The sequence below is a fragment of the Passer montanus genome, unplaced genomic scaffold (assembly GCF_014805655.1).
Source record: "Passer montanus isolate IOZ18808 unplaced genomic scaffold, ASM1480565v1 scaffold75, whole genome shotgun sequence".
NCBI classification, from domain to species: domain Eukaryota; kingdom Metazoa; phylum Chordata; class Aves; order Passeriformes; family Passeridae; genus Passer; species Passer montanus.
The window spans coordinates 3602799-3626922 of NW_024372702.1; the positions used below are offsets into that span (position 1 = coordinate 3602799).

General features: G+C 47.1%; 1 protein-coding gene across 6 annotated transcripts in view; it reads left to right on the forward strand.

Moving 5' to 3' along the window:
- PRDM11 (PR/SET domain 11) overlaps positions 1 to 23591 on the forward strand; it is a 49115-nt gene extending 25524 nt beyond the window's left edge. Inside the window, exons 6-8 of one of the 6 annotated variants that reach the window (XM_039730951.1) lie at positions 9159 to 9346; positions 12446 to 13096; positions 13934 to 16098. In XM_039730951.1, coding sequence (XP_039586885.1) covers positions 9159 to 9346; positions 12446 to 13096; positions 13934 to 16098 — 3004 coding nt within the window. Of the gene's footprint in view, positions 1 to 261; positions 675 to 2263; positions 5492 to 9158; positions 9347 to 9882; positions 11681 to 12445; positions 13380 to 13933 lie in introns of those variants that run through there. The other 5 variants (XM_039730950.1, XM_039730953.1, XM_039730952.1 and 2 more) reach the window with 5 other exon arrangements.
- Positions 23592 to 24124: the final 533 nt, after the last annotated feature.

Genomic DNA, 24124 nt, shown 5'->3' on the forward strand with positions numbered 1-24124 from the left:
TGTAAAATTTGATTTAACTTCAAAGCTGAGAAGGCTCCTTCACACTAGTGTTGCTTGGTATTTTTTTTCTTAAGCTTGAAAATTACCTTCTAAAAACAAAACAGCTGCTGTTTCCTGGTGAGGTTGTTGTGGGTCGGGGGAGCTGGATCCCAGCAAACTCCTCTGCCCCAGTACTGCGCTGGCCAAGTGGTTGGATGCAGGGGGTTGCTTTGCACTGATTTCCTTTCACCCAATTATGCTTTGTGGGATGTTCAACCCAAGGAATATGGCTGAACGAAAGAGGAAGCCCAAGTTTTCCAAGGAAGAACTGGACATTCTGGTCACTGAGGTGACCCGAAATGAAGCCATGCTGTTTGGGAGGGAGACAGTGCGTCTATCCCATGCTGACAGGGACAAGATCTGGGAAGGCATAGCCAGGCAGATCACATCAGTCAGCCAGGTCCCCAGGTCCGTAAAAGACATTAAACACAGATGGGACGACATGAAGAGAAGGACCAAGGACAAACTGGCACTCATGCAGAGGTCCCTCTCCAGCCCCGGCAGCGCAGGGCAGCCCTCAGCCCTCGTCCTGACCGCCCACGAGAGAGCCATCGAGTCAGCGCTGCACTCATCCCACCAGAGGCACGGCTGCCCCAGAGCGGACCTGGACGTGGTTGACAGCCCGACAACGAGCTGTAAGTATCACTGCCTTAACACCTCTTTGTCTCATGCTTGCATATCTCAGTTTGACACCAGAAGAACATTATGTGTTGTGTGAGATGGCTGGGTTTCCTGTCCTTCTGCTGTGGTTAGTTCCTGCTCTGGTGGGTGTGGAGTGTTGAGATGGATTGTTTCCAAGTTAAGGTCATCTTTATGTGTTTATCTAGTTCTTTTCCATACTGTCATCTGAGATTAAATAATGGATTATAAGGATGAATTAATCCTACAAGTGAGCATCTGTATTTGAAGTATGACTGCCTCCAGTCTGTGGAAAAAGTGCTTGTAAAGGATTAGGATATATTCACCCCGATAAAATAGCAATGCTACTAAACTGCAAGGCATCTGCCTCTTGCCAGTAGATCACTTCCAAGAGAGCTTTGGGGGTCTCAGTGATCATTGGTGTTCATTGCTGAGGTTGGGCCACTAATGATTTCTGAGTAGTGGTCTGAAGGATCAGCATGAACACTGTGAAAAAGGTAGACAGTAATGACTCCTTCTTCATTGGTTTTAAAGAAACTGCTGGCCCCACTTTTGAAGTTAATCTTCTTACACCACAATTCTCAGACAGCTTCCAGTGCTAAACCACAAGCTGCTTTGTGCAGGTTCTTTCCATAGTTTTGTACACAGTTTTCTTCTGTGGAGGTGCATCTTCTTGATTGTGAGCTTTTAGGGTTACAAAGGAGAGGAGACAATAGCTTCTTGGGAAGTGAGTCAACTAACACCTCATGGGTGGCACTCTCCTACCACACTAGGTCTGAATCATAGCTGAAGCTGTTAGTGGGAAAGCAAGAACAAAATCTTCCAGAGCTGACAAGGTGGGACTTGGTCATTCTTTGCATCTATCTTGGAAGCCAGTTGAACTATTTCAGAGGTAAAAAGAATACAGGTTATGCTATGCAGAATACAGCTGCACCAGGTGAAACCTCGTCTCTTGTTACTGTTCAGATGCCTGTACCTGTGAACTGGCACCTCACTAGATATTTATCAGACTAATGATAGTTTTCCTGTGGCATTTTGCTTTAGTTTTGGTTTTGCATCAAGTGTATTTGCCTGATTAACATAGGGTCTTTTGCTGCTCTGTCTGATTGCCTCTTTGTCTTAGTGATGCCAGGCCACATAGTGGCTTTGCAGAACACACTTTGAGAGCAGCAATACAACATCTATGCTCTTCTTAGTGCAGCAAATGTGAGATATGATGGGGGAGCAAGACTTTTACATGAGAAGTCTGTGTCCCTCCAGAGTATTTGTGCTAGCTACCTATGGGTTTGGGGAAGAGAAGCGATTGCTATTGTCTGAAATGAATTCATATTCTAGTATTGAACAGTGCTCTGTGCAGAATACCACAATAGCTTGGGTCCACCCACTCTCAGGTTTCTCATGGCTAAGCTGTCACATACATGCTAACATTGCAGCACTTGCATGTTGAGTTATGCATCAGAAGCTACAGGCTTGTCTGAACTGGCAGGCTGGGGGGAGGGGAAAACTCTTTTCCCACGTTCTTTGAGATATCACAGTGTTGAGAGGGATTTCACATTAATAATTCATGCTTCCTCTTCTGTTTAAGCTGATGAAGATGAAGAGATGCCAGGCACTTCTCAGGAACACCACTTCGCTTCGCTGCCGAGGGCTGGTGCAGGTGTCAGTCCGTTCTCCAGGCCCTCCTTCCTTCGCACTCCTTCCTCGTCAGAGCCCTCGGAAGCTGCCCGCCAAAGGCAGGAGCTGCGCTGTCCATCCCCACGCACCACCTCGGCCTGCAGACCCCCGCACCCCCGCACAAGGAGCCCGCCCCTCTCCAGCTTCGACCGCCAGCTTCTCCATTCCCATGCGCAGCAAACAGACCTGTTCAGGCAGTTCTGCCAGGAGCTGGTGGCCATTCACAGGGACATGGCAGATAGCATGCATGCCGTCAGCCAGAGCGTGGCTGACCTCACCAGCCAGGTTGGCCAGATGTGTCAGACACTGACAGAAATACGTGATGGGGTCCGGGCTTTCCATAGGATACAAGATCCTAGTGCCATGCCAGGGTCCTGTCTGCAAGCAGCTTGCTCTAAACAGCCCCCTGAGCCCAGTGCAGAATCTAACCAAAACCCTCTAAAACAGACAACTCCTGCACGGGCCACCAGGTCACGAAAAAGAAAACATCATTTTTAGTCTGTTTCACATAAAGTAAAGAAGGATGCCCCTTCCTGAGCTGCTGCATGTTCACATGGCTTCTCCATGTGTATCAGTATTCTTTGGGAAGGTCAACAGCTGACCCAACCCATCCATCCCCCTGCTGGCTAATAGAGCAGTATGAAAATGGCAGCTAATTGTAGGACTGGCCCTCTGCAATGGCAAAGAGGAATCTGTAGAGCTTGGAATGTAGGACATGTTTGGGTTCATAGAGATTAAGAGTTTTCACTGGCTTCCCCATGCTTTAAATGCTGTATAAACTAAGACATGCAATAGAAATGATTACCTGGATCTCTTCCCATTCCTGTGAAATGTTATTTACTGAAACAGCATGCTACAGAGATCCCTTTGCAATCAACTCACAAATTTATCTTACTACTGCATTCCCATCATCTTCCTGAATATTAGTATATGCAGTATGTGCAGAAATACAGCCTTATGATGATAAAAACTCTCATTGATCATTGCTTTTATCTTCCATTCAGTGATAGTGGGCTGTCTGGGACTTACACACACCTTTGGGGAGAGGAGTGTAAAAGCAGAGCTTGTGCAGGGACGGGAAGAAGGCATGATTCTGAGGACAGGTCTGAACACCATGGGGTTTTGGACTGTTGAAAAGGGTTGCAAAGGCATAGGCCTTTGCAAGGATCCTGCAGTGCCACATGCACTTGTGTTAAAGAGTTCAGCTTTTGTTTGCTCCAGTCTGAAACCCCTATTTTTCATAATTGCAGTTACAATACATATTTCATCATATGACAACATTTAAAGATAATTGAATCATATTATTTTCTTGAATGTTGTCAGATCTTCAATTTTGAACCAACTCACCCCTTCAAAATGTGGGAGACTGAACAGAAACCAGAAAAGACGTAGGGCTTGCTTCTGACATCAAGCTAGTTTGGTTTTGTTTTACTGTAATTCTGTCAGTTTCAGTACAGTTACTTTGCACTTAGTTTTATTTAGGGTGGGATCTGTACTGTGTTTTCCTGTCATGAGGAGTTTACAGTCTAAATTCACAGCTACATAGGTTAAAATCTTAAACATGTTGGTTTTATACTGCTTTCTTTCCCTATATAGATGCAAGAAAGAACTGTGTTACAACGTTTGAATTACTCTAGAGCTGTGTGAGGTTCCCATGTACAACACTTTAATAGTGTCACTTCAGGTGGTGATAATGTATGTGGTAGCTCTTTAATAATATGTCTGTTTTCTCCTTAATTTTCACCTCTGCATCTAGCATGCTGCCCCCATCTCTGGAAAAACCCAGACTGTTATCCTGATAAGCTCCAGCAGGGAAAAGGGTCAAGCTGTTAGCCACACAGCACACCATGCTCTCCAGGCTCTTCTAAAGTATCTGGAGGTTGGTTTCAGGAGACTGTTCCACTTAACATGAGTGTGCATCATCATGCCATAGGTGGGCTACAGACTTGGCAAAAAATTTACAGAAACTTTTGTGAAACTGAACATAGGCAGGGCAGTGTAGCAGAAGGATGGCTTGTTTTGTGTGGCCTTCAGGGGTCATCTTAACCTGTCTGGCTCTTGACATCCTTTGAAAGTATAGTGCACTAGCTTCTTTCCTGAGAAGTCCATTGTATATCTGCTGTGTCAGGCATTCATGACATGCTTCTTTTTGTTGTTTTTGTTTTGTTTTGGTTTTTTTTTTAAGATGTTCTGTAATTCTAATTCAAGTAATTTATTTTTAGTGGTGCAATAAAAGATTGCTCAAGGAAGTAGTGGTCTGGCAAGGAAAAAAGCCTCATTCCTGAGGAATGACCCAACTGGTTTCATGCAGAGGACATTCCCTTTAGTGCTGGTGCCAGACCAGGGCAGAACTTGCTCACCTTCCACTAAGGATATCCTTTTACTTCTGTTGAAACATTGATATTCTGCAAAAGTCACAGCCTCTCTTCAGTTGCAGGGGAGATTGGGAAATCTGACAGAAGTGGATCTAATTTATGAATCAGAGAGAGCTGAAAAAAAGGATGGTATGTTTTAAAGGCTTTCTGAGTCAATATGGTGCTGCTGCTATATATTAATATTAGTATTTTATATTTTTATAATATTTGGTCTTTACTGATGCCCTCCCATGGGTGTGGTGGTAAGATTAGCTCCTTTGATGTTGGCCAGGGGGATCCCTTCTAGGAACCCTCAGGTCTGCAAAGGAGACTCCTGCAGGTGCTGGGCACTGGAGGGAGTTAACATTATTGCTGCCATCAGTTTGACCACACAGATGTATTTACAGAGAGCATCCAGGTGCAGGATGCACAGCCCTTAATGCAAATCCCCAAAGGCTGGGTACTGGTCAGGAGAAAGGACCTTTTACTATAAACTGCCTGATGTCTCCCCTAGTTTCCTCTGTGGACTATTACAGATTGGCCCAGATCTGGGAACATATCTCCTGGGGCCCTGTGTAGACCCCTTGGTGGAGTGGCTTTTCTGTACTGGCTCACAAAGGATACTTCTTCCTGCACCTGTCATGTTAGCTGGCTGTTGAAGTAAGTGTCTGTCAAAGCAAACTGCTGTGCTCAACCCCAGTATCTCCATGTCTTGTACATGCTGAAAAAATTCTTTCTTTAAAAGTATTTTTGTTAAGAATGCAATAAATATATAACACTTTTAACACAGCTGCTGTTGAGTCGTTTGTTTCTCGCTATATTTTTGCCTGAGCTGGTAACTAGCCTGTCACAGATGTGGGTCTCCTGGAGACACTTGGCATCAGAGCATGGAGGCAGGGTTTATGGGTGGCATCCCATGGCATCAGCCTGGGCTGGTGGCTGCTGTCTTGCGTGGGATCTCCTGCCTTGGCTCTGTGCCTGAAGTTGGTTTGGGAAAGGCCAGTGGCTGTGGAGTGGGCAGCAGAGAGCCATGAGGCAAGTCCAGGGCAATAGTAGAGAGGAAAAGGGGAGAAGCCTGAGCCTCCCTCCAGCTGCCTCCCTCCTCACCGTCTCTTCTGGATCCTCACCAGAGGCTCTGTTCCCCTCCTGGGGAGGAATGATCCCAGCTGCAGAAAAATAACTTGCTATTTTTTCTGGGAATGCTCACTTCTCATCCCAGAACTTGGGAATTTGGTGTCCTGAGTGGGCTGGGCCTTAGTAAAAAGGCAACAATGATTTTTATTGGCTGCTAGTTAGAGAGTCTGTGGGGAAGGTGCTCCTGCAGAGGAAGAAGCTGTGCCTCTGACAGCTGTGGGGTTGATCCCAGCCCCAGTAGCTGCAGATGAGTCAGAAGTGGTCTCCATTGGTGTTATGTTTGGTCCTGAGTAGCCTGGTCAAGAACTGTGGTGTTTGGGAGGCTGGCCTGTCCCAAGGACTAGACAGGACATGAAATGATAGATTTATGACTGGTGGCAATGCCTCCCTGCAGGACCAGGTGCAGCTGAGGGTGTCTGGGTCTGCCAAAGGAGCAGTATGACAGCTCTTCCTCTGAGGATCCTCCCTTGGGAAACCTGCTCTGCAAGCAGAGCTTTGCCCATCAGTGTGCAGTGCTTGGGTCAGCCTAACCGTGCCTGTCCTGGGTGTCCAAACCAAGGTAGCCTCTTTGCTTCAATCCAAATGGAGTATTTGGCATTGGGAAGGGGACTGGACACTATGCAGCCTTCGCAGGAAGGGTTGGATTGTTCAGGATGTGAGCACTTTGACCTTGGGATGTATGTCAGTGAAGGCTGATCATGCCTCAGCACATGGTTTGTGCCCCTGGTTCACCAAGCTGGCTGCACTTTGATGGAATGATTTTTTCCATCCTTGGAAAGTATCTGCCTCTCAGCTGTGGTGTGCAGTGGTGCTAAGCGCCTTAGACCAACAGTTGGAATGTGGGGTTCATGCAGTCCTTTGTAACCTGTGTCTTTTGTGCCTTTGGGGAAACTAGAGCTTGGGGCTGGGCAGCGCTGATTCAAAACTGTTTCTTTTGTGTGGATGATCTCACCCCATTTACTTTACTTCAGGGAAGTATCACAGATGGAAAGCTTCCTTACTAGGAGTGTAAACCACTTGCTAGCTGGGTGTGGCTGTGAAGAAACGTGTTTGTGACTGGATTATCCCAGAACTTTCTGTTGGAGCTTCTGATGAGAGTGGCTGTGGCAGCGGCTGCAGGAACCTAGATGAGCAGCCAGGCAGCATTTGCTGCCGTGTTGCAGCAGTGCTGCAGCTCATGCCCTCCAGCCTGCACTGTCCTCCCAGCTCCCTGCTGCTCCAGCAGGTGGCCAGAGCCACAGGATGCAGGCAGCAGAGATGAAGGATACTTGGGCAGAACCGTGGAGGACTGTAGAGGCAGAAGGAGAGCAGTGAAGAGAAAAAGCTCATGCTTAACAAAATACTTGATAATAAAAATGAGCCCTGGTGGGCATAGCTAACTTCCCATTCAAAGCTGTATTTTCTACATCTCACTGTCAAATACAGTTTGCTGAAAACGGACTAGACGATCCTGCCACTGCTGCATGAATTCCTTGCTGCCACTGGCTCTAGATGTACAGGTCCTGTATGTTATATTTGGGATCTCTGAGTGACTTTAGGTTAGTAAATCTTCACAGGGGCAGCCTGATCTGTTGTGGATGGTGGGATCCAGAGCAGGGTCTCTCCTTAGCTGGTGCTGGGAAGCGTCCTGACATTTTGCTTGGACTAGAGAGCATCCTCTAGGATCTGTGCTGCAAGGCACCAGCACATTGGTCCGTCTCAAGGGTTGTGTATCTCATGGCTGGCTGAAGGCCTGATACACCTTTTGAGGAGTGATAGCTAGCACACAAAAGCAACAGCCTGGCAGCTGTGTGCTATTGCAGGGCCTCCTTCCCACCCCACTGGTCCAGGTCTCTCCTCAAATACACAAACTGGTGCTACAAAAGTTCCTTTGTTTTGTGATCAGAAGTAAATAAAGGTTAATAAAAGCCAGTGTTGGCAGTACCAGTCTGCTATTTAAATAATTAATGAAGATGGCAGCGAATCCTGGGTAGCACACATTAGGAAAAATACAACTGCTTGCAGGCACATGCACAGTTGCTTAACATTAAAACCAGAGCCTCAGGCAGTCTGAGACACTGCCACTGCAGACTTGTTTTGTGGGAAGTTTCACCAAGTTTGTGACCTTATATGTGTGGGTTATTGGGATCACGTGCAGGTGGACTTGTGTCTTTATCTGTGCATTCACATGGCTAGAGAAGGCAGACTATTCAAAAAATTTGACAAATTTCTTAAGCCAAAGAAATACCTGTATATATTAGGGAACTTAGGCAAGGACTAATAGCAGCACATGTCAGAGGAGCCATGTGCTCCCCTGCAGCCTCCTTGCCTTTGCTGCAGCAGGGCGTGCTGAACAAAAGGCAAATAGCATAAGAGAAAAATAAGTTTTAGCTATGAGCTGTTCATCTCTGATTTGGGGTCTACACATGCTGTGATGGGGCCTCCTTCCTGGGTAGGTGTTGTGAACTCATGCTGGTGGCAACTGGAACCAGTATTACCAAGCCTTTTTCATGTCCTCTAGCAGGAATATGGGGACTGTTACCCTAGTGATAGATCTCTGTCTTAGCAACTTTCACAGAGGGCCAGTTGCTGGGACTAGGAATAAATACATTTCTGCTGAGCTGAAATGAAGCTGGTTTAAACCAGGGAAATAAATCCTGATCTTTTTGTCAGCACTGCCAGGAGATCCCCACAATGTGGTGTTGGGGTTTCCACTTGCAGAGCTGAATTGGTTTCTTATGTCACACCCTGCTGAACTCCAAAGTGCAAAACCTTCCAGTATATTGGTATGTCCTTGGACACCCAGCACATACGCCCGTGCCCATTAGGTATCCATGTTTCTGTCCTTAGAATCTCAGTTCTGCTTGCCTGAGAGGACAGAAGCAAGCAAATCTGTTACCAGCTAAGTAAAAAGGCAGTGTTTTCAGAAAACAGACAGGGAGAGGAGCCCTGCCATATTCCAGGTATTCCTGAGAACAAGGGAGGGAGCCCTGGGACGTGAAGTGACAGTGGAAGTCTGGAAGTCCTTGTTTCCATCTCTAGGCAAAGATATTTCTGACTGGGAGGGCCTGTCACCCTTGCTGGCAGACATCCCTTCAGACTGGATGTGCATTTGTGTCATCCCTTCCCCAGCAAAAAACGGCACCACTGGCTTAGTGTTCCCTGGATGTCCATGCTCGTTTGCACACCATTGCTTATAACTCCATGCTTTCCAGCCTGGCTGTGTTGGTGTCTCTCTCCAAAGGTCATTCTGGCTTCTTCGTGGTGGTCATTCTGATGCAAGGGGGGGCACAGGAGAGACGTTTGTGCTTCACACCTGCCTTGTCCCCTTACCCTCAGATACGTCATCATCTCCCGGGAGGAGAGGGAGCAGAACTTGATGGCCTTTCAGCACAGCGAGAGGATTTACTTCCGTGCCTGCCGTGACATCCACCCTGGGGAGAAGCTGCGTGTCTGGTACAGTGAGGATTACATGAAGCGGTTGCACAGTATGTCCCAGGAAACCATGAACAGAAATTGCACAAGCGGTGAGTCCCTTCCCTTTCCATCCTCTCTCCTGATCCCCTCAGGCTGCCCCACAGTGGGGCCAAGTGTGGTGGGTGAAGCAGGTTTTGCACAGGTTGTGGGAGTAGAGCTGCATTTCTAGAAGCAGAGCACCTCCGGGTGAGAATCCTCAGCTCTGCCTGGCATGGATGGATGGGTGTACAAGAAGAATAAGATACCCACAGTCATGGAGATCATGAAAGAAAGATTTGTGCTGTGATGTGTCATGTCATGTGTTGTGTTGTGCCATGCTGTGTGTGTGTGTGCTGCAAGGGCCTGATGCAATGCCCGGGGATCACAGAGCACCCCATCACAAGACTTTCTGGCCTGAAGATTGCCAAGCTGATGATCCTACAAGACAGCATTAGGTTTTTCCTCTGAATATGCTGCTCTCTCTGGCTCCTGTGAGCAGCCTGTTTGAGGGAGCTCTGGCTGGTTTTGTGTCCATATGAATGAGATTTCCTTGGTGTGTTTGTATGTCCATTTTCCTCGTTTAATTTATCTCCTCTTTCTTCAGAAAGATAATTTGGGATCAGCGCGACATCAGCTCCTTAGTCTCACAACCTTAGAATGTGTATACAACGTACAGGAGGCTTTGTACTTGTCAGACTGATTCTTCCTTGGATAAAAATTGTTATCTTGTCTAAAGAGTAGCAATGTTGAAACAAACCCAGCAGTCCTTTGGGTCCACATATTGTCAGCAATATAGGAAGCTTTAGAGGAAAGCAAAAATTCTTAATGCATCTGTTCATCTGTACAGTGCTGATACCTCGAGTTAATTAGGAACATTTCTTTCCAGGCTAGATGCACAATGAAAGGGCCTCAGAGGGGCAGCCACACTAAATATAATTTGTAATTATGATTCCTGAGTATATTATTACACAGCTGCTGTTGCTGCCTTGACTTGGTAAAAGGTGTCTCCTCTTCAGTCATGGTGTGGACAAGATGTCCTGAAAAAGCTGGTTATCTCTATCACCTTAAGGTTGTTATGCACTTGCAGTGTTATACCTTGGTGGCTGTACTTGGGCAATTCCCACTTCTGAATTAACATTGGTATGAATTTGCTTTTTTATGTCAATGAACACCAGTGAGTGATTAGGTACCAGTGAGTGATTAGGCTGCAGTGATTTTGCTGCAGTAATATACACAGTCATCCAGATGTCTTAGTCCTTTCTGAAAGTACAGCAAGAGGCAGTCTGTGCCCTTGGAGCAGCTGCTCCACAGGGGCACCAAGGCTACGAGCTATTGCCCTGCCATGCAAGCACGTCTTTAGTCCTGGATTGTCATGGTGTCATGGTTTGTGGGAGCTGAAACAGTAACTCACAGCCTGCTCTGTGCTACGAGTGTGGTGAAGATCTGCCTCAGGACTTTCCAGAATCTGCCACAGCCTAATGCACCCTCAGGTAGAAACTCATGTGGCTACGGAGACCATTCCAGAAACCCCCTGACATCTTGGTGAGCTCACCCTGCTGCAAGCTGGGCTCAGCCTGCCTTCACAAAAGGGGCACAGAGATGTTAAAACGGAGCATCACCTGGGCCATTGCTAGACTTGTGAGAGACATCGAAGCTTCAACTGGGAGGGCACTGGGAAGTGGTCAGGAAGCAGCACAAAAATCTGCTGAGTCACTTTCTATTTAAAAGATTTCAAATCCCTGCAGATGAGTTTGTCAAAGGAAGTGGCACACTTTACGAACTCACAGAAAAATAACATGGTTTTGTTTCTGCTGATGATTTCTGAGCCGCCTCATCATTGGATTTGAGACCAATAATATGAGGGATCATCTTGTGATTTCTAGCTTTTCCATAGGGCTGAAGCACTCGGCTGGTTGGGGGAAAAAATCACCAAGAAAGAAGAACCGGTTCTCTAAATCACTACCTCTCACAGGTGTTGCTGTGGTCCATAACAGGGGAAATACTAAGAGAGAGAGTGAAAGCTTTGTCCATAGAAATTCTCATCAATGTGTTGAAAATGAGATCTGTTGTTAATGGATTCACTAAAAAGGTGGCTGGGTTTCCTAGCCAGCCTACAAACCCAGCGCAAAATCCCATCCATCCAGGCCAGCCCTTTTTACAGTGCCTTACTCTAACTTTTTCAAGTCTTACATCTTTTCTGCATTCTGAGCGTTGCTCTCCTTAGAGAGGGAATGGTAGCTTTTGCTCCATAACTCTTATGAAAGCATGAATGCACTTTAAGCAAACAAAACCAAAAATCAGCATAACGCAGCGTCTTGTTTGGGAAGCCATCAATGCTTGAAGTTTTTTACAAGATAGAAGAGTGATGGAAATTGAGCCAAACCTATCGTCTTTTGAATTTCCAGGTAAGGAAATCTGGCTATTCCCTTTATTTTAAGCAATTAATAATTTATATTAGGTTGCTTTTAATATTTTTTTTTCAATTACTGAATGTTCATGCTCCCAAACTCCACCAGGACAAGCTAGATGTCCCATCCTTGGAGGGCATTCACCCATTGTAGCTTAGTTGACAATGTGTACCTTAGGTTTTAAGTGTGGAAGTGTGTGTTTTTACTCCTTTACCTTTGCATTTCTGGAGCAGCCTCCAAACTGAACAAGAGTAAAGGGGCTTGCAAACTTTGTGCCATGGTGTGCACAGACACTGGGGTTGTCATGAAATGGTGTAAATCTCTCTCTGCACTGCTGTACGCTTGATACCTTTTACCAAGTCAAAACAGGCACAGGACTTCCAGCCAGCCAAAATAGCACTTAGGCTCTGGGTATAGTTTCCACCATGATCAGTCATTCACCTCATAGTCCTCTTCCAACACAGGTTGGTTATACCTTTAGGCTAAACAAGCTGCCTGTAGTTTCTCTTCTCTTTGAAATGTGTGGGTTCTGCTCTGCTGTGGTTACCCAGGACTGTCTCTGTTTTTGCAGACATGCCCATTAGCGGGGCTTCTCTTGCAAGCCTCGGTTTCCACTGAGTTGTGTCAGTTCCCCGGCTTGTAACATAATATGCAGACCTGCAGGGATTCAGTCTGCCTTTTTGTTCTTTTTTGTTTGAGTTTTAAATTGAGGGATGTTGTCCGTTCCCAGTGATAATCCCCACCCCTCATTTTCCGTTCTAGGAGACAAAATGTTACAGAACGAAAACTCAGAAAAGAATGTAGAAAATCAAGAGGATGCAAGGGGAGCACTCCAATTCACTACCTTAAAGCAGGGGAAGAGCCCCTACAAGCGCAGCTGTGACGAGGGAGAATCCCACCCCCAAACAAAGAAAAAAAAAATTGACCTCATCTTCAAAGATGTCTTGGAGGCTTCTTTGGAGTCTGCTAAGTTTGAAGAGAATCAGTTAGCATCAAGTACACCACTTTCCCTCAGAAGAGTATCTAAATACCAGGCTGAAGACATCTTTGAGCAGTGTGGCAGTGCCATGCAGCATGGCTCCCTGAGCCTCAGTAGAAATCAGAGGGAGAGCGAATGGAGGGTCCCTCACAGTTCCTCTTTCATCTCAGCCAAGGAAATGAGCATCCTTGAAGATGAGGAAGAAGAGCCCCTGTCACTTAAAGCAGACAGCCCAACTGAGCTGTCACTGGCCTCTGCACAAGGCAACTCCCATGAAATCCCCACCACATCCTTCTGCCCCAACTGCATCCGTCTGAAGAAGAAAATCCGGGAGCTGCAGGCTGAGTTAGACATGCTGAGATCTGGGAAGTTACCCGAGGCACCCGTGTTACCGCCCCAGGTACCCGAGCTCCAAGAGTTCTCAGACCCCACAGGTAAGCCTTGCCGAGTTAGAGCATTCTCCAAACCCTGCCTAAGGAGAGTAGTGAGATGCCTGTGTGCTGTGTACCCATCTAAAGCATTTTGCTCTGAGTATTCAGGTGAACCTGTGGTTCCATGGAAGGTTCTTTGTCAGGTTTTGTGACTGGGTGGGCCAGGAGCTGATGCTGTGGGTACAGTGGAAAACACTGTTTGGGAAAGACTCTGTATGACAATTTGCTCTATTTGTTGCCATTGTAACTGATAATGCACTGCCAATAAAAAAGACATTCCATTGCAGACAGTTTGTTTGCTGTATTTTTGACGCATTCTCTTTCAGCGGAAGACCTTCCACAATGCCTTACAAGCTACCAAGAAAGTATGAATGACTCTGTGGTAATGCTGAAATGTGCTCTCTTTGTGTATGAAATTATGTCCTGCTGTGTCCCTTGTTGGAAATCTCTCTTTGTTTCCTCCACTGCCTTAACACAACCACGTGTGGCTTTCTGAAGATACATTTCATTTCCTCCAGGAACATGCTGTCAAGCAGCCAGGAGCCTTCAGTAAAAGGAATATTTAGGTCACACAGTGTATTGTTCAAGTGGCCAGGATGTAGTGTCCTTTTCTGCTGTTCATTGTGGCATGTTGGAGACAAAGTTCTTATGCAGAAATATTGATTTCTTTTCCTTTCAAAGTCATGATTCAAATTCTGTCTATAATGTATTGTGGGCAGAAGAAGAGAGGTTGTGGCCAGCTCTTTGGGCAGTGCTCTTATTCTCACCAGTAGGATGCTTCTCTAGCTCAGCAACTTTGTAAATACCATATTTTTTCCTTTTTTTCCTTTTTTGTTACAGCTTCAGAAAGCATCATCTCAGTTCCCACCATCATGGAGGACGATGACCAAGAGGTGGATTCTGCCGATGAATCAGTTTCCAATGACATGATTGCTGCTACAGATGAGCCTTCTAAGATGTCTTCTGCGACGGGCCGGAGGATACGGCGATTCAAGCAAGAGTGGCTTAAAAAGTTTTGGTTTCTGCGGTACTCCCCGACACTGAATGAGATGTGGTGCCATGTCTGTAGGCAGTACACAGTGCAATCTTCTCGGACTTCAGCCTTCATCATTGGCTCTAAGCAGTTCAAGATACACACAATAAAGCTTCACAGCCAGAGCAACCTCCACAAGAAGTGCCTGCAGCTTTACAAGCTCAGGATGCACCCAGAGAAGACAGAAGAGATGTGCCGAAATATGACCCTGCTCTTCAATACAGCCTACCACCTGGCCCTGGAGGGCAGGCCCTACTACGACTTTCGGCCTCTGGCAGAACTACTGAGAAAGTGTGAACTCAAGGTGGTGGATCAGTACATGAATGAAGGAGACTGCCAGATCTTAATTCACCATATTGCCCGGGCTCTCCGAGAGGACCTGGTTGAGCGCATCCGGCAGTCTCCCTTCCTCAGCATCATTCTGGATGGGCAGAGCGATGACTTGCTTGCAGATACAGTTGCAGTCTATGTGCAGTACACCAGCAGTGATGGGCCTCCAGCAACTGAATTCCTGTCTCTTCAGGAGCTTGGCTTTTCTACAACAGACAGTTACCTTCAGGCATTAGACCGGGCTTTTTCCAGCCTGGGAATACGACTGCAGGATGAAAAGCCAACTATCGGCTTGGGAGTTGATGGTGCTAACATTACCGCCAGCCTGAGAGCCAACTTGTTCATGACAATCAGAAAGACCTTGCCCTGGCTCCTCTGCCTTCCCTTTATGGTGCATAGGCCCCACTTGGAAATTTTGGATGCCATTAGTGGGAAGGAGCTACCATGTCTGGAGGAGCTAGAAAACAATTTGAAGCAACTGCTCAGTTTCTATCGTTATTCTCCCCGACTCATGTGTGAGTTAAGGGTCACTGCTGCCACTCTGTGTGAGGAGACTGAGTTCCTGGGGGACATTCGAGCAGTGAAGTGGATCATTGGGGAGCAGAACGTGCTCAACGCTCTCATCAAGGATTACCTTGAGGTTGTAGCCCATCTCAAAGATGTCAGTGGCCAGACCCAAAGGGCAGATGCTTCTGCCATTGCCTTGGCCCTCCTGCAGTTCCTGATGGACTACCAGTCAATTAAACTCATCTACTTCCTGCTGGATGTGATTGCTGTGCTTTCACGCCTTGCCTATGTCTTCCAAGGGGAGTACCTTCTTGTGTCGCAAGTGGACGATAAAATAGAGGAGGCCATCCAGGAGATCAGCCGGCTAGCAGACTCCCCTGGGGAGTACTTGCAGGAGTTTGAGGAAAACTTCCGTGAAAGCTTTAATGGCATTGCTGTGAAAAATCTACGGGTGGCTGAAGCCAAATTCCAGTCGATCAGAGAAAAGATCTGCCAGAAGACCCAGGTGATCCTAGCCCAAAGGTTTGATTCCCGCAGCCGGACATTTGTGAAGGCCTGTCAGGTATTTGACCTTGCAGCTTGGCCCAGAAGCACTGATGAGCTCATGAGCTATGGGAAGGAGGATATGGTACAAATATTTGAACACCTGGAGACAGTCCCATCATTTTCCAGAGAGGTTTGCCGAGAGGGGATGGACACCCGAGGGAGTCTGCTGATGGAGTGGCGAGAACTCAAGGTGGATTATTATACCAAAAATGGTTTTAAAGACTTGCTCAGTCACATTTGTAAATACAAACAGAGATTTCCCCTCCTAAATAAAATAGTTCAGATCCTCAAAGTCCTTCCCACCTCTTCGGCCTGCTGTGAGAAGGGGCGCACCGCCCTGCAGAGAGTGCGCAAGAACAACCGCTCTCGGCTCACGCTGGAGCAGCTCAGTGACCTGTTGACGATTGCTGTTAACGGGCCGCCCATTGCCAACTTCGATTGCAAAAGGGCACTCGATAGCTGGTTCGAGGAGAAGTCAGGCAATAGTTACGCGCTCTCGGCCGAAATGCTGAGCAGGATGTCATCTCTTGACCAGAAGCCGATGTTGCAGAGCATGGACCATGGCTCTGAGTTTTACCCTGATATTTAGGAAGGAATGCCTCAGATCAGATAATTTTTTTAATCTATACTCTAAACTTTGATATATTATATAAAATATATATATTATCTATATTAAGGAAAAACCCACACTGAAAATTTAAGACTATGTGCATCTGATAGAAGCTAAGCAGAATTTTAAAGATTGAGACAATGTTTAGACATTTACTGGTGTCTCCAACCATGGCAGCTGCAATGTAGGTGGCAACATTTCATTCTTTAGAAGCATGTGCTGGGGCCATACTCTACATGTTCAAACCTAACAACCTATAAGCTAGACAACGGGTCTTTGTCAGCCTCATCCTCCCAGCGGTTTCCTTTGTATGTGTGTTGTCAGTTTGCTGGGTTGTTTTTTGTTTTGTTTTGTTTCATTTTGGGGTTGATTGTTTGTTTGTTTGTTTTCCCTTCGGTTTCAATCTCTGCCTCTCTTTCCATTGTTCAGCCCAGTTATTGAGCCATTTGAGCCTTTTGTTGGCGACCATTAGATTTCTGATTTCTGACAGAGCATCCCGTGTGTTTTGTTGCCCCCAGCTCCACCCAGTTCTCTTCAGTTGAGTGGAAGCTTTCTTCACTCAAAAAATTACTGACAGGAGAGGAGGGCTGGGGGCATTATTTTGGGTTTTTATTCTGATTTAGAAACAAATGCCTCCACTATACTGTGATTACTCTTTCTCAGTTCTCCCTACCTTTGGGCTGTAGAGTAATACTTGGCTTTCAGCTCCTTTTATGATAACCGTAGTACAAGTCTATCATACATATGTTATAACATGATGTCATGTGCAGACTATAAAATAGCAAAATAGAGAAGGCAGGGGGAAATTTTTGCATTTATATTTTTATATTGTATGAGATAAATATATATATATATATATACAACTATTCATTCAAAACCAGGGCTGCTGTGGAAGCTAGACAGCCAATGAGTCGAGAGCCACCTCTGGGCGGAGATTCAAAGGCTTAAAAAATTATATTCTAATTTACATTATTTATACCATGTCTTTATAATCCTAGATTGTTGTGGGGTTTTTGTTTTGTTTTGTTTTGTTTTGTTTGGAATGACTGAAAGAAAAACCTGCTGCAGTTTGGTGGCAGGAGCTATCAATGCAAGTTTATCTTGGATTATATTCATGTGTGATGTCCTACAAAGGTTCACTTACTCTCTTGTGACCAAGGTAACATGTTCCACAGCACAGCAGACTGATGACAGCAGAAAGAAGGGATGCTCTGCTTCTTCCTGCAAAATATTTCTTCCTTTCTTGAAGGAATGCAGAGTCCAGCTGAAATGTGAGTGGGGGACTTGCACCTTCCATCACAAAGAGATTGTTTTGTGGGCTTGGGGCTCTTCTTTGTTTTATTCTTTTAAAGTAAACAAGCTCCATCCACACAATATCACTTCAGGTTAAAAAAGAGAAAAAAAAAAAAAAACAAACCCCCAACCAACCAAAAAAACCACACAAACAAAAAAGGTGCAAAAACTCCACAGATGCTAGTGCCTTGCCCTGCTGATGTGGCATGGACAGCACCAACCTGACCAGACCATCGTGGGAGTGAGACGTGTTGTACAAAAGGTGTCCAAGCCAACATGTTCTCACTTCCCAGAGGGATGAGCTTTGTGCCAAGCTGTGTTGTTTGGAAACATGATGGTGGTATCAGCAACACTGAACCTTTCCTTTCTCCTGTTACCCCCCTGCCCTTGGTCTTGGTGCTATGATATCTCTAGAACCGTTGCTGCTAGTTAATAGCTTTTCATTTATATAAATATATATATATATATAATATTATTTTATTTTTTAAACTTTTTTGTTTGTTTTCAATGGAGATGTAGCATGTTTGGAACTGATCTCTCTCTGAGTCACTTTCACTGCCAGGGTTCACGCACTGTCTTCCCCAGGAAAACACACACTTCTACCTAGGTCTCACTCACCTCCTGCTAACCCCTTTGCCTTCAGCAGAACTTCACAGCCAGCACTGGCAGAGGTGTGCAGCCAAGCCACTATGGACTGGTTCAACTTTCAGACCACACAGGAGCAGCTAGGCTGGTGTTTGTCAGGGTTTTGGAAGTGCTTGCCTCTGTCCCTGTGGGACTGAGGAGGGACTGAGCCCACCCAAAGCACGAGTGGTGGCCTGTCCTTGTGTCCTGACACTGCCCCTTCGCTGTAAAACAGGGCCTTCCAGTCAGATGGTCCAAGGGGAGCAGAGTGGACCCTGTGAATGTAGCAGTGAGGGCTGGTCAGCACCCTCTGTAGCACTCACCCCTTGCCTTACCTCTGACAGCACGTGCAGCCTGAGGCTGGCTGGGGCAGGAGAGGGCACCTGTGCCAGGGCCACCCAGCTGCTGCCAAACTGCCACCAGGGGTGCAGGCGCTGGGTGCTCTTCCTTGTGGTCCTCATGGAAATGTCACAAGCTAGATCAGGGCATCACACAGTTGCAACACAGGGGCATTGATATGACACATTTAGGAAGCATGAAAAATGGCATTGTTTTCATGTTTTCCTGCATTTTCTTACAAATTATATGATCGAGTTGATCCATTCATCCAGAGGAGCGAAAATTAAACTGGAAACCCCCTGCTAGCTGTACAGCCTTGGGTGGTTGTTTGCCTGACCGAAGAGTAGGGACCTCTCCACACAAGGTGCTCGTAGCTCTCCAGGCGTGGTTTGAATTGGCTCTGCTCAGGGTGCTGCCACAAAGCTCTGGAGCTGCTGCCTGCCAGAGAGGTGGCAGGCTCCCTTCCTTTTTAAAACTTGAGATGTAAAAAGATAAAAAAGACAGAAAAACTGCTGCTCCATTAGTTTCTGACTGGAGATGGGTAAGGTGAACATAGATCACAGAATCCATAGAACTCCATAGCTTTTCATGGGTGGAGAGGAAAAATCACCTGCCTTTCCATTTGCAACAGCAAAAGCTTCTTGGCACAGAGGCCCATCAAAGTGCCTGGCCCACATGGAGGGAAGGAACATTTGGAGACAGTCTCCGAAGACTTTTGGAGAGAGGAATGCTCCTCCAGGGCTTGTGTCGAGCAGCCCAAGCAGCCTGTTTACAGCTCTCGATCAAAGCCTCATAACTTTTACTACTGGGGAGGAAATGGCAAGGTGAGAGTTGCCAGTGGCCTGTTCAGAAATTATTCTTCCAATTTGTCACTCCTTCCCTTTGGTTCACTTGCAAATCCTGCTTTCATCAGTGACACCTTTCACTGGCAGCTTTTCTTTCTAATGGTGCAGTGAAATGTGCAGCATATGGTGATATTCTCTGGCAGCCAGCTGACACAGGCAGAGCGCTTGTTCCTTTAGCAAATAACTTTTGCTTTCAAACAGTGATTCCCTGCCACTGGATGTTGTGGATACCCGTGATAGGAAAGGTCAGAGACTCCTTAGATTGGTGTTGAGGATAGACAAGAGCTTCATAGAGCAGCTGGCCCAGCCCAGCCTATCCCAGCTCCTCCAACACAATTCCCTGTTAGCTGCACATCAGAAAATAAACCTGACCTTTGTCCTAGGGTAATGCAGGTGCTTTGCAAGCTTTCTCTCCAGGTTAACCTGCCTATCTCAGATTTGTAGCTCTTACTTTCGTGGATAGTCTGTGGATGGAAACATGGCTATCAGCAAAGACAAGAAGATAGGGAGGAGGGAGGAATATCAATGCAAAGCACCCTGGCTTCCTAGGGCTCCCAAGCCTTTCCCAGAAGCAGGTGCATCTCTGTGCCCTGTTTGTCTGGGCCCAGCCTGGTGGCAGTGAGGCCAGGAGGCAGCAGCAGGCGTGGGGAGAGCTTAGCAGGGTGCTGAAGGAGGCCTGTGTGGCTCCAAGTTTGCCATGCATCAGGTTTAATCAATGCCTTTCCTGCTGTGCTGAGAGAGTGAGAGGAGCTGTTTTGAATGTGTTGCCCACAGCATCTTGAACTGGTTAGGCTACAAAGACAGAGGATTCAGTTTTTCTTGAATGAGCTCTTTATTGTCTCCTTCCCCTGCATCTTAGCTATGGCATCTGACTGTGAACAATGCACACTTCTCCAGACCCTTGGGTTTGTATTTCTAGCCCATGGGATTTTTGATTGCCAATTTCCCTTCCCCACTTTTTGCTCAGGCTCCTTGCCTCTTTTACCCTGCTGTGAAGCAGAAATCTGTGAAGCACATTTAGACATGTCCTTCTGCAGGGCTCACCCCTGTCCACGGGGGTCCGGGCCCTCCAGCCACGAGACTGACCTCAGCAGGGATAACCCTCACAAGAAACCAAAGCTCTTCCCCTACCAGCAAAAGCACACGGAAGTCACGGGGGCTGCGAGGGGACACGGTGGACAGGGTCCTCATGTGGTGTCTGCCTTGGGTCTTGAGCCAGTTGCAGCCATGTCCCCCGTACTGGTGACGGTTTTGCTGGTATGACTGTTCAGACATGATTCAGGCTCGGTCCATCTCTTTCTCACAGCACAAACTCAGCCAGATGGCCCGCGGGGTCTTTGGAGTCCCCCTCCTTTCTTAGCTCATGAGGATTGCTGCTTGTTTGACCAGTGCCTAGACAGCTGGCTTGCAAATAAGCAGCAACAGCCTCTGCTTTTGCAGATTCCCCTTTCACCCCTGTTAAAAGAGGTCTTAAAAGCAGAGAAATGGTACGTTAATCCCCCAGCCATTGTATCCAATGCAGTAATGCCTATGCAATTCCTGTCTCCCTTGGAGACATGTATGATGTGTGTGCATGTAAGCTAGTGTATGTATACAGTACATATGCATATGGTCTATATATTGTATATACGCACATCCCAGTACATATACACACAGTACAAAAGATTAAAATCACATGCTTATATATCTATAAATGAAATCCTATATATTTATATATTTCTATGTTTTCGATAGATATAAAGATATAATATAGAGATAGACTCAACCACCCTTGTGTAAGGCTGGGCCTGTGTTCTAGCACAAGGCACGTAACACTGAAGACTTTGGACTTTGGGATGGTTTTAGCCATACACTGAGGCCTACATTTACATGTATAGCACTCTATGGAGAGGGGTTTGGCTATGTTTAGGGCAAGGGGTTTCCTTGCTGGCATGGTAACTAAGTGATAAATAAGGTTGGTTTAATAATGGAATGTCTTGGTAGGGGAAAATGCTTGGCTTGAGTTGTGTCCTTCCAAGAAAGCTTCTTGCTGAGAGTCTGTGTGTTCACACTTGGACAGACACATATCCACCCTCATATGCACTTTTGTCTCTCTGCATGGATGTGGTTGGCAACTGCAGGCACCGGTGCTGTGGAAACGTGGCTTTTTGCAGTTCCACCTGGCATTCCTCAGCAGTTGCCAGCACACTGCCAGGGAGACCCTACGCTGGCCAGTGCTCACGTGGCACCAGCGAGAGCATGGGTGCACTTGTGGGCATCAGTCAGCGACACAGTCGTGGCTCTGGGATAAAGGCAGCAGGAGAGCCAAGGCAGTTTTGAGCAGAGGAAGGGATACAGCCATGCAGTTGAAGCTGGCAGGGATAGTGTATGGAGCTGGAACAGTGCAAATGGGAAGGAACTGTGAAGTCAGAGCGATAGGGATGAGAGTGCGCGATCCCAATTGGGAAGGCGTGCTCAGCTGTGTTGGGTCAGGCTGGCCACTGTTCTGCTGCAGGAGCCACTCCAGTCCCTCAGGTCTCACAGCCACTCCTCAGCCCATGAGCAGCCTGCCTGGCCAGGGGCCCAGGGAGGCTTTCTGGAGGAAAGGGAATGATGTGATTGTATGGAAGACATGGTCAGTGTCGCACGTGTGCCTTTGGGCCCCAGCACACAGCGTTCGGACCTTGCCAGGCTGAAGCACCAAAGGGTGCAGCCCTCTTATCCTGCTCGTGCAGAGACAGCTGCTTTCCCATGACCAGCATTTCCGTGCTGGGATAGGGGTGGATCAGCCCTCCCTGAATATCTGCTGATGCCTGTGGGATGGGCAGCTGTCTCACCCCTCCACCCCTCCCTTCACGCAGCCATTCGTAGGACACTGGCCCTGCTGCATCCTGAAGCCTTTGGCTGACACCTGAGAGGACCTGAGAGGTGCCTCTGGCCAGTCTGGCAGCAGGTGGTCAGTCAGCAAGCTGCTTCCCCACAAGGGTTGGAGGGAGAGCATGGAGGTTTGCCTTTGCAGCTCTGCGCCAGGCCCGGCAACCACTGCACTCCTTGCTGTTTGTTTTATTTGTTGGCTTTGGTCGGGAGGAGGGTGAGTTGTAATTCCGACATCCGAATGGATCGTTACACTGGTTTTGCATGAGCAAACGCTGTGCAAGCTGTCCCCAAGCCCCGTCACACACCTCAGTGCCCTCTCCCAGGCCTCTCTCCTCCACACAACTGGTAATCCACCTCAGCCGCCCCTGCCCGGCGGTGGCTCCCCGCTCTGCCGCAGCCCCTCAGCGGTGGGGAGCTCTCAGCACCTGTTCCTCACAAACCTCAGAGACAGTTTTCTCACTCCAGCCCCCTCCTTCCGAAGCCACTGACACCCGCGCCAGCCCAGCCCGCGGCCTCGCCTCCCACCCGCGCGGCGAGGGGCTCCCGTGCACCGCACCTCATGTCGAATAAGCTCGCTGGGCTACGCGGGAACCACGTCTCATATGCTGTAATGTCCCAAATGCTACAGGAGGGCTACGGAGTTTTCTGCCAGTCATGGCATCCTCATAGACTCACCTGACAGTTAGCAAAAATGCATTTCTACTTCCAGAAAACGAGGTTTTGTCTCAAACCTCTCCTTATCCACATCCAAGCACAGCCCTGCTGAACTGTTTCAAGCGATCTCTCACCCACCCACTCACCCACCACACACACACACACACATATGAAATGAGAGAAAAATATCTAGACGTCTATTACTATATATGTATTAATATGTTAATATCACTCTTTTGGAGACATTAAAATGTTATTACTTTACAGACTATGCTTTATAGTACCTGTGTGAAAGGACCTAGGACACTGGATACGAATAGAGCTATGTTGATATATCATGGTATGTACACAAGAACTTTCCTTTTGTCATATTATCCTTGTAATGTAAAATGATTGTTAATAAAAAAAAACATTTAAATTTATCTAGTTGAGTTGCTAATTTTTTAAATTGTTCTTGGAGGTTAATGTCATTTTGCCAGAGGAAGGGCATCTAAGCTGATGCACTCCTGTTCCCCTCAGCCCAGGACTATTAAAGAGCAGATCCAGTGCTGATTAATCCAGAAGGGTCAGCTGCAGCCCCCTGAGGTGCTGGTAGTTCTCCCTCCTGAGTGACTGGCTCCTGACATACCAGTGCCACTGCAGCCCCTTGAAGTCCTCACCTTGGTGAGCAGGTTCAGCATGTCCTGTGATGGAGCTGCCTTGTTTCCCCTTGGGCTGGGTTATCCCAGTGCTGTGCCAAGGCTGCAGCAGGCAGACCAGGAGCTGGCACCTCCCAGCAGCCCAGGGCTGCTCTGGGTCAGCACTGGCAGCGACATCAGCACATGCTATTTTTGGGTAGGGATGCACAGTGGTTGCCCTTGAGGCTCTGCACACCCTTTCTAGTCAGGTACAGTGGCATTGCCTTTAGCTTTGCTGGGATGGGCTTGTAATGTGGATTGACAAAGCTGTACATATATGTCTCTTTTGGTTTGAAGGATGGGGAGACTTTTTGTGGGCTCTGAATGCTCTAAATCCAGGGGAAGCTGGGCTATTTCTATCCTTAAAAGAAAGGGCTGACTTAACTTTGGATTTTTTTTGTTTTGTTTTTGACACTGGGCTCACAGTTGCTTAAAAGTGCAACTTTTAAAACAGTTCAATGTATTAAGAGGTTTCTTTGTACATGGAGGGTCTTACATCTGCTAAATCATTGTGGGCAAGAGAGCCAATGTCTGAAATAAGTACATGTGTCCATGGATTAGCCCTGGGCTGTGGGTTGTGTTTGCTGTCCAAACAGCTGAAAACATTGCCTTATGGGCTGAGTCTGGCTGCTGCTGTGGATACACCTTGTGACAAAGGCACCGCAGGGACTATGGGTCATCCTTCCTTCACCGAGGCTCAGGTTTGCATGGCAGTGC